The 14,099-nt window shown below is 42.5% G+C and overlaps 1 protein-coding gene across 3 annotated transcripts in view; it reads left to right on the plus strand.

Moving 5' to 3' along the window:
• The window catches only part of fam172a (family with sequence similarity 172 member A), a 151,688-nt gene that overhangs the window by 53,046 nt on the left and 84,543 nt on the right, over positions 1–14,099 (plus strand). For all 3 annotated transcript variants that reach the window (XR_006406618.1, XM_044369283.1, XM_044369290.1), the window contains one exon: positions 6,665–6,883. Coding sequence is in view for 2 of the 3 variants with exons in the window: in XM_044369283.1 (XP_044225218.1) it covers positions 6,665–6,883 (219 nt within the window). In the remaining variant the exon portion in view is untranslated. The remainder of the gene's footprint in view (positions 1–6,664; positions 6,884–14,099) is intronic.

Here is a 14,099-nt window from a genome sequence, read left to right on the forward strand (position 1 = left end):
GAATAGAAAGCGAAACAGAGAGAAAGAAATGTAAATGCGAGCATGAAAAGAAGCTGAGGCATCAGGGATCAGAAGCTGTGCTATTCTCTTCACTTCCTCCACCCCACTGCTCCACTTTGAACTCATTTATAAATATTCAGCTCCACATATAAACAATATCCAAATGAGCCCAGACATTCATGCCAAGGTTAAAAACTCTGCTGCTTATTACAGACACAACTACTTGACTAGCTCAAAAGGTTAGCGTCTTATTCTGACCTAAACTATTTGTGCTCATTAAGATCAAGAAAAAGATAATCATTACCACAGAGTCTTATTTACTTTGACCAAATTAGTGAACGACTACATTAGTGGAAGCGAACACCGAATGTAGTCTTTGAACTTGAAGTGAAAAGTTGAATCCGGAGAAACTTAATTAAATGTGTACTCTTTATGAGAGGAGAAACCAATGCAGTGGGCAATTTGTTCAAAATTAACTCAGAGAGCAGATGGGGAGATGAAGCTCCAGTGTGTCTTACTTTTCCTACGTAAACATTTGTGTTGGCTGTTCAACTGATTCGCTGAGCATACAGGGATGTGGGGTTAAGCGGTGGATCCAAAGAAAATGCAATTTGAGCTGTATGAGATGTATCGTATGTATGTAGTGCGATTCGTACCACTTTATTCAGAGGAAACATGTCTTAACCTAAGTTGTAATTTCACCCTGTTATTTTTTCCATGTATTACTTTAAGTTTTGGTGTCTTTTTTGTGAAACTGAAAGATAATGATATTTAGTTACATTTAGGTCTTCTCTGGCATGTCCCCTGGGTATCCGTAGTTATCAAGAGGATGATTGATTTTCTGCTGACAGGCTGATGACAATCCTGTCTCATCCCTTCTCACATGACCCCTAAGATCCACACATGTCTTTTCATAGCCCCTGTGGTATAGTAAGTACTCTCCTGCCCTTCTGCTCTCAGAGAAACATAGCTGTGTGCTCAGAGGGTATGGGGGGTCTCAGACTGGTGCTGTGTTAAAATGAGAAAGGGGGCACCGTGACTTAATCTGACACTACTGTGCGATCTGTGTGGTATCTCAGCCTCAGGGAGAGGGGGAGTGGGAAAAAAGAGAGAGAGAGAGAGAGAAAAGAGGGGGATTGGATGGATAAAGGGGCCCTGCACGCCGAAAAAGCTCACGTAGAGATGGAGACAGACAAGGTCATACAGAGCATGGTGGCCCTGACAGGGAGACAGAACAAGAGTGTAGTCGTTATTACAGTATGTACCTTCCCTCTCAGCTCCTTCATGCCTCTTTATTGAGGAACAGTCTACCACCCCCCTCCCTTTAAAACGTTTTTTTTTACTTATATTAAACGTCACTTCAACCACTTGTAACTAAAAATGCAAACAAGATGCAACGGCAACGCTTTGCTTTCGATTATTTTCCAACTTAGCCTTTCTTCTCGGTCAGCCATTGTGCCTCGTTCAGACCTCAAACCCGACTGCAGCCTGCAGACATCCCTCCCCTCCTCCTCCTCTTATTGGGTATGCCATGCTGGGTGACCCTTTCCCCCTTGTCAGTCAAGCCTTAGTAGCGAATCGGGAGCTGCGTATTGCTGAAACAAGGAAGTGGAGTGACGGCTGTTAAGAAAAGGGAGTGTTGCTTGCCCTGATCTTAACAGCCCCCCGACAGAAAACTAATAAAATAAGCTGCCCAAGAGCCAATTTTAATAGACACCTATAGACTGCATGCTGATTCTGGAGACATTATATGCATGCATACGGATACAAAAATGCATTAAAATACAAGTGCGATGCAATGAAGAGCATTTATATGCTCCTATTCAGCCACACATACAACCTCAAATTCACGCAACCATACCATCCACTTTTCTCACTGCATGCACCCGTGACCGCTATCAGCCATGCTTTGTACCTGTCAAGTGCTGTCCTTTTCCCTGTGCCCAAAGCCCTGCTCACTACATGAGAGCTCTCACATCAAAGCTTCGCTGAGCTCCACACGCACAGATGAAACACCCTCTCACTCCGGCCGCCTTTCTCCCCGCTCCCGCACATTAGACACATTTCATTTCATTACAACGCCACTGGAAAAATAGAGGTGCTGCTGTCTTAAAGGGACATCTTATTTACTCTCCCTCACACTTGTGTACTCACTCACGTGCGGACACAGACACAGACACACACGCTATTTGCTAATAATGTGAGTGGAAGGGAAAATAATGATCCGTTACCATCAAAGTTCAAAGTGGACAAACGGCATCCAATTTAAGCATAAAGAGGACACATCAGTGTCATCAAATAGTATTGACAATATTGTTAAGACAGCATGTTATAGCTCTAATTTTGTAATAATAAATCACGACTAATGCTCAAAATATTTTTTAAATTACAGCTTCATATATGTATTCTTTTTTTATTTAAAAAAAATCCCCAATACCTTTCAGATTGTAAACAGAGTTTGATGTTTTTTTTAAGAGCTTCACAATGCCGCATGTGGATAGATGGGGTGATGATGGAGGAAGGGTTTCATCACGATGATGAGACAAGCGCTGGTTTCCGTAGCAGCGGCAGCCTTTGTTGTGCTATCTGGTTCGGGACAGGCCGACAAAGGAGTGCTAAGGAGCGTCCGTAGCGGGGTGATGGGGGTCGGGGTGCCCCCCCTTAGAGGGGTCGGGGCGACCCTCTTGACCGCTGGCCCCAGGGCAGGGACTCAGTGTGGTGGTGGCACAGGGGCACCCACAGGGCATGGGAAGAGACTTAGCCTACACGCTGCAGCAGAAAGACAAGTCTGACCCAACGCTAGAGGACTGTGTGTGTGTGTTTTATCTGAGACAGTGTGTGTGTATAGGACAAAGGCAAACTGACCCAATGTTAGAAATCTGTGTGAGAGAGATTTAGTGGCATAAAAAGCAGGGTGACCCAAGGTTTGCAATGTGCATTTGTGTAAGATTCAGACTTTGACAGCACATCACAAAACAAAGATCAGATTTAGCCAGTGTATTCAGAGTGTGTGTGTGTGTCGGTGTGTGTGAGACTTAACAGTTAGCGCAAACACACAAAGACTGAATGACCTACCTCTAGAACAGTGTATGGTAGAAAGATTTAGCTGTCACAAAACAACGCAAAGACTGGGATGATGAACATGAGTTCTGTGGGAGAAATTAGGCGTGCGGGATTTGAGTTGTTTAATTTGAATACCATGTTTTTTTCTTTCAACACATTTATTTTTTATGTAGATCGATTTAGTATGTCCAATTAGCCAATCATAGCGGCATGTTATAATCTATTTTTAAACTCTTTTTTTATACATAAGAAAAAAATACAATTATCACATTTATAAAAGAACCATATTTTAGTTTGAGTTCAAATTTATTTCAAAAAATGTTTAGAAAGAAACTTCCCCATTTGCTATGTCGTGCTCAGTCCACTTGCCTCAGACTCATGGTTGTATATTTGGTTGAGAAGAATAAGAGGAGGAAGTGGCTGGGCAGGGAGAGCAGTGTTGTCCTGACATCAAGATAGACCTCTCAGTGTTCAAATAAATGATGGTTTCCGACATAGAGGTGAACTCGGCGGCCCTGCTCCTCCAGACTAAGTACGCCGACAACACTGGTTGCCTTTACAGCAATGTCCTTCTGGGTGACTGGACAGCTGAAAGGGTTAGCACTGTTAGCTCAGTTAGGTGTGTTAGCCTCTCCAAAGGAAAGGCCATAGGCTATAGGCCACTAAGGGTTGGCATAAGGACGCTAAAGGCTAGGAACCAGACTACTTGGGCCACTTGAGGTTAGCATTAGAATGCTTAAGGCCAGGAAGGGTTATTGACCAGTCAGGGTGAGGCTAAGAGTGCTGAAGGCCAAACACCGTTGTAGGCCACTCAGGGTTAGCATCAGAACACGTGGACCAGTGTTGCTAAACCATTAACTTTTGGCCTTGTGAACCGGGATTAGGGGAAAGGAAAAACGCACACAAAGTGATGTGATAGTGGTTGAGTGCAAGAGGCTCTTCCTGTTCTTTCTGTCTTTCTGTCCTAATTTGGGGAATTTGTTTACAGTGTAGTGTGCTTCTCATTTTGTCTTTGTTTAGTTTTTTTTTCATATTCATATTTTAGTTTAGTTTTTCATCTAAACACTAATTGATTTTAAATTGTGTCATGTTGCTCTAATGTTTTTGCCACAGGCTGAACTGGTCTTGTCAGTTATTTTATCAGGCTGCCACCAGTGGGCAGTGCCACAAAGCTGGTGTGGATCCGGTTAGACTACATTTCTCTGTCTCTCCTTCCTTCTCTATGTATCTTTGTCTTATCTTTTTTACTATCCATCTATCTCTCTTCTCTCTGTCCCTCACTCTTTCTCCCCTCTTTGTCTCTCTCTGTCTCTCTCTCTCTCTCTTTATTTTCCGCTCTCCCTCAATCGCTCCTGCTCCTTTTTCATCTGGTCATCCATCTGTCTGCATGTGCACTTGTGTGTCTGAAATTCAGTATTTGTGTGCAAATGTCTCTGTGATGTCTGAAGGCTAAATTTAATCTCTCTAATAGATCCTAAACCATTACCTCTCCAACTTCACCCCTACTGCTTTATATATATGTACATATACTCACAAACTCATGAAAACACAGGTAATCTACCTAGATATAAATCATTTGCCAAATCGCCCTACTTATCTCAGAGAGAAATACAAAACTGAAATGTATTTCATCATCATATAGTTGCTGCTATCTAGCAGAAAATTTTCAAAAGCTAAATACATTTGTTGAATTTTAAGTGACATTTTAAAGCTGATGAAATAATGAGAAAACACATACTTTAAGTTCGATCACGTTGAATTTCCATCCCACTTAAAAAAAAGCTTCTTAAGATTATTTTGAAAAAATACTATTACTAAGTTTTACATTACAAATATAACCAGTGAGGGAAGGATAGCCTTGTCTGAATCTGAAAGGGAGTGAGAATCAGACTAATTTTATAATCTGAATAAGTGAGAAAGTGTCATTTTGTCGTTGTCAACACACGGCAGGTGCTAAGGGAAGGGGTGTGTGGCAGGTTTGATGTCGATGGGCACAGGAGGGACACACACACACACACACTGCGTCAACGGAAGACAAGCACATTGTGTTAACACTTATTAAGGAAGAGAAGATGTGCCGCCTTGAGAAGACAGTGTGTGCGATGGCAATTTGCAGTGGAAGCTGAGCGACGCCGCCTCTCTTAACTCTCTCTCACATCTCCTAAAGGTCTTTTTGTCAGCACTGATATCTTTCATACTCCTTAGTGTGTGTCTTTGTGTGTGTGTGTGTTTACACAGGCACATACCCATACATTTGAGTCTTGGGGTGTGTGTGTGTATGTGTATTCACAATGGGGGTTGTGTGTGAAAAGCACAACTGCAGTGAAACAGGAATCCATCTATTTCCTGCTTAAGTTTCAGAGTGCTTGGGACAATAAACACAGTTAATTAAAAGGCTTGAAAGTTGAAGAAGTCACTAAAGGCTACAAGAAAACTTCCTTTTCTCCATAATACATTTCCCATCTGTCATTCTCTTTTATTATAACCACTTGGGTTTCTTTTTTCTTATATATACAGTATGTTTCCTCTTTATTTTAACTATTAATTTTAATTTTTGGCATTTTGAAGTAATGTATCAGTTATCAGTGTCTATTCAAAATTTGTTTTGGTGTGGAAACTTTCTTAGCTTTTTTTTAAAAAAATTGAGGTGCTCTTTTGGAGCTGAGCTTCATTTGGAGTGCTGTCTGTAGAAGTTTCAAGTCAAGTACACACAAACACGTGCACATACACACAGATGCGTATGCAGTTGCAGCTAACTCTTGCATTGAGTGATGGTGGGATCGATTGGGTTTGATATTAAGTGACACATGGCCTTTGGAGTCACTAAATGCTATTCACCGACTGAAACCACCGTCACTGAATTCCAATCCCTCAGTTATTTCTCAGGCTTGTCCCTGCAGTGACACTCTCTCCTCTGTCATTTTCTCTACTGTTTCTCTCTGGCTGGATTTGCATCTTTTACTCCAGTTATCTAACAGTTGGGGTCTTTCAAGTGTTGTTCTTGTATTATTTGCTCTTAGATATCCACTGCCGAGCTCTTTCTTATACCCCATGAGCCCCTTCCGGGCCTAGATTGAGCAGGAAAGTTGCTGAAGTGTGTGTAGCAGATATTATCATGCACTTTTCTGTCAACTTTACATTGTGGGTGTGACAGAGTTTTAAAAAACTACAATTTAACCAACACAAAACAAAAAACAACCAAAAAATAAACAATGTGTAATGTTACATTTTCTACAAATCTCACACATACACACACATATCTTTCTGGCTATTAATTTGTCTATTTGTGATGCATTTATTTTATAAATATAGATAGAGTCTTCTCCACTATAGATTTAACTTTTATTCTTTCATTATGTGTTTAAATTGCATTGCAATACAAACTGGTGAATTTTGTATATTTATTTTGCCTTATAAAGCACTTAGTAACTTTGTTGTGAAAAGGCCTATACAAATAAAGTTCATTATAATGTATTATATATACAGAAATAGATAAATATATTAAATATCATGAATGCTGAACACTTAACATGAACAGTATCTGATGTAGATGATGCTGATGCTACGGCTCTAATACACATACTTATGTTATCTGTTTTAGGAGGGCTATAGCGTGATGGTGCTCAACCCCAATGAGAACTACCTGGAGGTGGAGAAACCGTCCAAGTCCTCTCCTCTGCCCTCTCCGACTGAACCCTCGGATGAACCGGCTGAAAAGAGGGAACGCAAAGATGACAAAGAGGGCAAGAAGAAGAGAGAATTTTATGAGAAGTACCGCAACCCTCAGAAGGAGACAGAGACTGAACGGACCCCAATACGGGTATGTTGCAGAAGGAGGGAGGGACATAGGGATGGAGCGAGGGAGAAGAGACAGGAAAGGAAGGCAGGAAAGACGTGTTTAGTGAGCCAGGGTGGAGGGACAGAAGGCTAGATGTTCATCAAAAGTAGACATGATGGGGGAGGGTGTCGGAGTGACGGGGTCGTGGTCATTTAGGGTCATGGGAGAAGGTAGGAGTAGACCTAGGTGAGAAAATGGGAGGGAGGAATTTGGGCAAGTTTGGAAGAGACAAAATAGGCAAGAAGGTGCGGAGCGGAGGATGGTGGGAGGTGGCTAGCTGAGGAAGCGAGGAAAGGAAATGTTAGGTAACGAGGGAGGAAGGGAGGATGGGAAGCAGAGGGAGAAAGAGAGGCTCTTGTGTGGTCAGCCTGTGTGTGAAGAGGTTGGCTGAGCTCCAGTCGCCTCTCAGTGAGCAAGTGTTAACCACATGGCTACCTCCCTCTCTCCCTCTTTCCCTCTCTCTCTCTTTTTCTCTCTCAGATGGTGGGCCGGTCAGTGTAGCTGTGGCCCTTCACTCTTGTTGACCGCTGGGATTATTATCTCCTTAACACACACTCTGCAAACACACTGCAAAATTCTTATCATGCGACACTGACCATACATCCCCTAATCATACACACACACATATATACAGATGCACATACGTACAGACGCACGCACGTGGCTGAGGGCACCTAGCTCAGCCCGTTTACCTTGTGGCCAAACAAAGGAAGTGACCCTTTTCATAAATGTAGTTCCATTGTGAAAATAAATATGGCCAAAGTGACGTGAGATACAACAATATTCTTCCCTTCATAGGCAGCTTTTGTTTTACCCCTTGCCAACAGAATTCACAATTTGCTGCTGCGAGAAGGTCCAGAAATTTTTTTTCTGTCTTTTTTAAAGGCTCTCATTCAGTAACATGTTAAAAATTACAGGCAAGATGAGCTACACGTTTTCCTGTCGCAGGGTCTTATACATCTAGAGTGTCCTCATCGATTATCTGTGTCTTAGTTTAGTTTATGGCAGTAGAGTCCCAGTAATGCATGTACGTTTGTGTGTGTGGGTGGGTGTTCGTGCATGTGTGTGTGTGTGTGTGTGTGAAAGACGTCAGTCTCTAATGTCTGACAAGAGTTAGGGCTGCTGTGGGACAAGCGGGCGGTGTGTGAGCTGTCAACGCAGACTTTTTTTTTTTCTCACCCCCCTGGCAGTATCTTTACAGACACTCTAATAAGGGATAATTAGCTGCAGCGCTATCTTACTCTGTCGCACTTCTTTACATGTGTGCTGGATTCCCCATCATATAACTGATGAACTGGCTTTGCACTATCTGACATAAAGGTCTTATGGTAAACAATCCCTAACGTCTTGTAATGTAATTCAGTTAAACCAACTTGCTTCTGTCAACTCTCTGAGTGGCTGATAGAACTTTCATATTTTTTATCTTATCTTTCATTGTGAATGCAATCCACATCTTGTTATACTTGCGACGATGGGAGCTTGTATTAATAACTTGTTTTTATTTTAAAGGTATAACTTGAAGGATTCTCTATGACATAATGATCTCTTTCTTCCTCCAACTCTTTTTTTCTCCATATGTCTCTCTTCTTCTCTCACTCTTTCTTTCTCCCCGCTCCCCTTCTGTTGACTGAAATCTTTCGCACTCTGTAATGTTAGCAGTGATCGTTAACACAGTCCCAACCAAGGTTTCCCTACCCTACGATGAAGCATGCAATATTATTCACATCTTGATATTGAGCTCATCTTGCTTTCCCCATGCCTGCATAATGCATACCAGACAGGGTCAGATGCATTGAGACAAAGGCGATATACAGCCATGGTGTGTCTTTAGAAATACTGTGCAGTTAAATGGTCTTGGCTTTTCACAACTCCATGAGATGGGGGTCAGGACAGATAGACAACATAATGAGTTAGGATTTAAGAAAATACCGCACCAGCCTATTTCCATGTCACTTTTTTTTCTGTTTAATATACGCTAATAATTGATACCAGTGCAGTATTCAGTGAAAGGAGAGAGATGGTTAAAAAAATGTTTTCTGTGTCTATATTTTTCAGACCAGCAGGCTAATACAAAATTATCCTCATTAACCAGAAAAATAGGGGTCATGTAGAAGGTTTAGATTTTCCAGCCAAATACACTTGTCCTTAGATGCAGGGATTGCAAGACTCAGGATAAAGATTAATGAGTGAGCAGGTTGGCTCTGTGTTGGTGCCCCTTGAATTTTGACCTTTGACCCAGAAGTCAGCAGGATGTTAGTGTGTATGACCTCGCCTCTATCGTCCACGCCTCCTCCTGCACCGCTTTACTCTCCACTGCTCTGCCTCTGTCCACCTCAGAGTAAGCTGTCACACACATACGAGCACGCACATACACACATGCAGATATGCAAAGACACACACACACACTGGCAGACAAAAGAGTAAAGGAGGTGGAAAAAGAACTAAGGTTTTGACATTTGTGTGTGTGTGTGTGTGTGTGTACGTGTGTGTGTGTGTGTGTGTGTGTGTGTGTGTGTGTATCCTTTTCTTTTACCTCTGTTAGTCGGGGTGGGTGGTGAATCAAATCAAACGTCTTTAGCAGGGCTGTTTTCATCTTTTTTTAACAACACCCACCCAAGACACGCGCATTCACACACACACACAAACCTTTTTATTTGCTATACCTCACACTCTAACTCCCGCTGAGCTGCCAGACCACCTGCACACAGCCATTCAGTAACACACTCTCTCAAATATATACCTCTACTCCCTCTAATATAATAAAATTTGACATCATATAAAAAAGCTTAAATCAACACCTGTTATACTCTGTATTTATACCAATAAGATCCATACAATTACAATATGTGTTCATTTTTTATTACATCGACTCACAAAGACTCACACACACACACATACACACATGCACACCAGTCCCTGATAGAGTTGAGTTGATTAATACGCTTCCTTACACACATTAATAAGCTCTAAACTGCTTTTAGGATTCTTACTTTTTAGCCTTGGGTTCATAGTGTGCAACCTCTCAACCTTATCTAATCCCTCTTCTCTCCTCTCCTCCAGATCACACACCACTGGGCCATGTTTAGGGGGATGTTGATGGAGGAGGGAGAGAAGGAGAGAGCACAGAGGGTGGGATGGAAGGATAGAAAGTCTGATCGGAGGGATGCTGTTGAGGATAGTGGAGGGGTGAGTGGGGGGTGGGAGGTGGGGTGGGGGGGGGGGGCTTTCTTAGCACTTTGCCATATAGAAGTTTGGGAGTTCACTTTACTCTGAATTTTAGCAGTAATCCAGTTAGCTATTTTCTGTCAGCCAAGCGGAGGAATGGCAGGAACAAAAGGCACATTCATGGGCTTAAGAAGCTTCCAAAGAGTTCACCCAAGGCTGGCTGGCTGGGATTAGGCCAGCAGGCCCTGGAAAGAAGAAGGGAAAAAAAAGAGCAAAGGGGACAAAAAACAGAGCTTCGCCTTTCTTTAAGCACCACTTATTTTTATAAATGACTGGAATACTTTTCTCTTTCTCTCTTAGTTTTTTATGCTTTTCCTTTTAACATGTCACATTGAACGTTACTTAAACGTTCATAGAGTTGGACAGAGAAGCCTTCACTCCTATAGCATTTTGAAGTAGCAGGTTGGGACTATTCCTTCTCTTCTTTTTCCCCCTACTATATTCAGTTTCAGTGCAACTTCAAAAATAAGATATCTGTATGATGGAGATTGGAGAGGGTCACATCACATCCACTTTCCCTATATTTGTTCATTTGGAGTAATAACACCACAATGGAGAAAACATTGGGGCACTTCAGTGTGCTTGTGTTTCTACTCAAGGCATTGTTTAAATCCCTTGTCTTAAACCATTTTTTACCATTCGCTCTGGTTAGCATTGATGTAAGACACTCTCTTAGCAGTTTAAAATAAGACTTGTAGAGTGTGTTTCCTAAAGGAAGCAGCATTATTTAGGTCCTACCTCTCCAAGACCCATTACTCCCAGTTGCAACTGTCCACAGAGGCCAGCGGAGACCCTTGTTCTTGTCTGTGTTTAGCAGATGATGTCCTGTTCCCTCATGTTCACACTGTACTACAAAATGTCCTGAGGATTCACTAATGTACACACACACACACACACACACACACACACACACACACACACACACACACACACGCATACACCAAAACTTGATTATAAACATTAAGACATGGACACACAAGCACACACACTGGTAATTGTATTCGACATGGCGCTACAGTTTTTCTCTATGGGACTGGGCTCTTTTGCTCTTTGTCACCTTCACCCCTTTGCCCCAATTGGTGGCCCACAAGCAATTATACAGACAGGGTTTATTTGACCTTTGACCTGTGATCGTGCCAAGAAGTAAGGCTCAGCATATCCAAGGACAGGTAGGGACTTGATTAACCCCTGAACTTGGTCAGAGGAGAGGTCAATGACCAGGGCTAGAGGGCAGCTCACCTGCTTGCAGCAGAGAACAAATTGGCTAGATGCCATCTTTGTATTTGGTGTGTATTTCAGTGTGGGAGAGTAAAAGTTTTGACCTGTGTGCATGTCTTTATGAGCTACCCTTTAATGGTGGTGGTGACGTGTGACATTTTTTAACTTTGGCTTTATCTTCTTGTATTTGAATTAACTGTATAAGTGTCATTTGACTTATCAAAGTTTCAAATAGGAGTGAATCTGTGAGATTTTGAACTTGTTAGTCCGCGTGAGCATTTCTGTGTTATGTGTAGTACATAGCATATGTGTGTGCTGGCATACCTGTGTGTTTGTGTGTTTGCTCAAGGCAGAACCAGTGTAGCTGGTCTCAGATCCCTGCTCCCAATCTTCTAGTCAGGTCAACCATCAAACACATCCATCCTGCCCTCCCTCACACCTCCCCACCCACTGAGCTCTCTCTCCTTCTCTCTCTCTCTCTGCACACAATCCTGTTGTGGATACAGGCTGACCCGAATAAAGACATACACAGACACACACAGAGACTTACACACACACACAGCACCTCAGGGTCATCCTGGAACAAACACAGCCTTGTCTGCCTGCCCGCTCTCCTTTGCCTTATGTCAATTAATGGCTCGCAGTAATTTCACCTGACAATCCGGGCAGCGGCGCGAGGCTAGCCGAGATGTCACAGCGATGACCTTTCTGGCCCGCAGCCGCTCTTTTCTAATAAAGAATCTCACAAACCCACAGCAACTTCCTTTGTACTTTGTTAATGAGTTATTGATTTGAAACAATGCCCTGGCAAATATTGTCAGAGCAGACTGACCCCACCAAGGTCATGCTATTTTATTGTATACAGTCTGTGAACGCTAATCTGCACGTGGGATGACACGTACACTATAGTATTTCTCCTTTCTCTGGCTCCTGCTCTCTCGCAGTCACTCACTTATTGCAAAGTCAAATAACACACCTACACATACATTTCTCTCTCTCCCTCTCTTTCTCACACACGTGCACACACAGTTTCTCCCCTCTTGTTAGTCTTCCACATGTTTTTCACCTCATTCTCCCTTTTCTCTGTCTCTTTCTCACATCATTATATTCCCAACCCTCCATAGGTACTATACCTGCTAATTACCCACAATGCCACAGTCATTATTTTCCCATCTCTGCCACTAATTTGCTCCATACCTTCTACCCCCACTCTAGCAGACCCATCAGCTCCCAGACAGCTTCTAGCTAACTTCAGCTCTCTGTCTGCCTTAAAAGAGGGTAAAGAAAGAAAAAAAAATGAGAGGGGGATAAAAAAGGGAAGGAGATGGCGAAGGAGTACACGTCCTAGACATTGATTAGAATGCAATTGCAAACAGGTGTCGTTGAGGTCCGTTTTTTAATTGTGTGCACAGAGACGTGTACGCAATCACACTCACACACCCACACACACAAACACAGACTAACTCAATCTAATGACCTCTTTGCTAATACCAAACATGCAATTATATACATTGCTTATTTAATATTTAATCATTGGGGCAAATGAAAGCAATCTTGTATTGTGCTGATCAGGACATATTAAAGAATATAATGACTGGGCCTGCTGGTGGGTTTACTCAGTGTGTGGCCTGAGAGCAGAAGGGGACTGAGAGAGAGATCGGTCAGACATTTAGAGTTTGGGTGTGTGTGTTCATTTTCGAGAGCGAGCGAGAGAGACAGAGAGAGAGAGAAAGTGAGAGAGGCTAATTTGGGTAATTTGTTTCTACCTCTTCCTTTGGAAGCAACTCTGGGGTAATAGTGTAATTTGATGTAGGTTTGTTTTACTTTTAATTTCATTTCAGCATTGGCTCTAACACATTGAAATACTTATTGACATTCATGCAAGATTGAAACCAGCATTGCCCAAACCCAATAAAGTTGTTTAGGGATCCCGTGACACTGTCCTGACACTGCTGGCTCCCACTGAAAGGTTTCTGAGTGTAAAAAGTATAATGGCTCTTATCCACTAGATTCCTTCCGGTCCACACTGCTCACCATCTCCCAACTAGAGATTCCAGCCTCCTCAGAAGTTCTCTAGTCCTGTGTGGTTTTGATGACTGAGGAGGAGGAGCAGAAGGGAGGTGCAGGGAGGTCTGAAGTGGTTGTTTGTCAGAGTGTGTTGATGTTGTTAGATTCATTGTTTCCTGTGTTGGTCAGACACTGGGTTTGTGTTGGCGTTGGGGCTGTTATTCTGGCTGCAGCACACTCCTCTCCTCCACTCTCCTCTCCCTGCTTCTCATTACAGTGAATAAACACAGGGCAAGTATTGGACCGGACAACTTTTGAAGAAACAGGAGAGTGTGTCTGCACGCGCATCTGTGTGCATACACTGGAATATGCCTGTTAGTGTGTGTGTGCATGCAGTTGTGAGTTGTGCAAGTAATGGAAAGAGCTAAATTGAACAAAATCTTGAAACTGGACAGTGGAAGGCAAACACATTCAACAAAGGGGTAACAGTTGGAAACACTTATGGACTAAAAGTGGGGTAGATAGTCATGCACAATGTTGCGTAGCAGGTTGTCCAGCAGTTCTTATGGTGACGTAAGTTACACACAACACATAATCAGCGTTCTGTTCATCGGGTAGAAGGAATTTTAGATGGCTAAAACTACATTTCGGTAAGTTGACTCACTGCAGCTATTAGAGCTGTATAAAAACTCAATGTGGATGTATGTATATATAGTAGCCCTTGTATATTGCTCAAAGATGTGTTTGG

This window comes from Thunnus albacares, chromosome 2, assembly GCF_914725855.1.
Source record: "Thunnus albacares chromosome 2, fThuAlb1.1, whole genome shotgun sequence".
NCBI lineage: Eukaryota > Metazoa > Chordata > Actinopteri > Scombriformes > Scombridae > Thunnus > Thunnus albacares.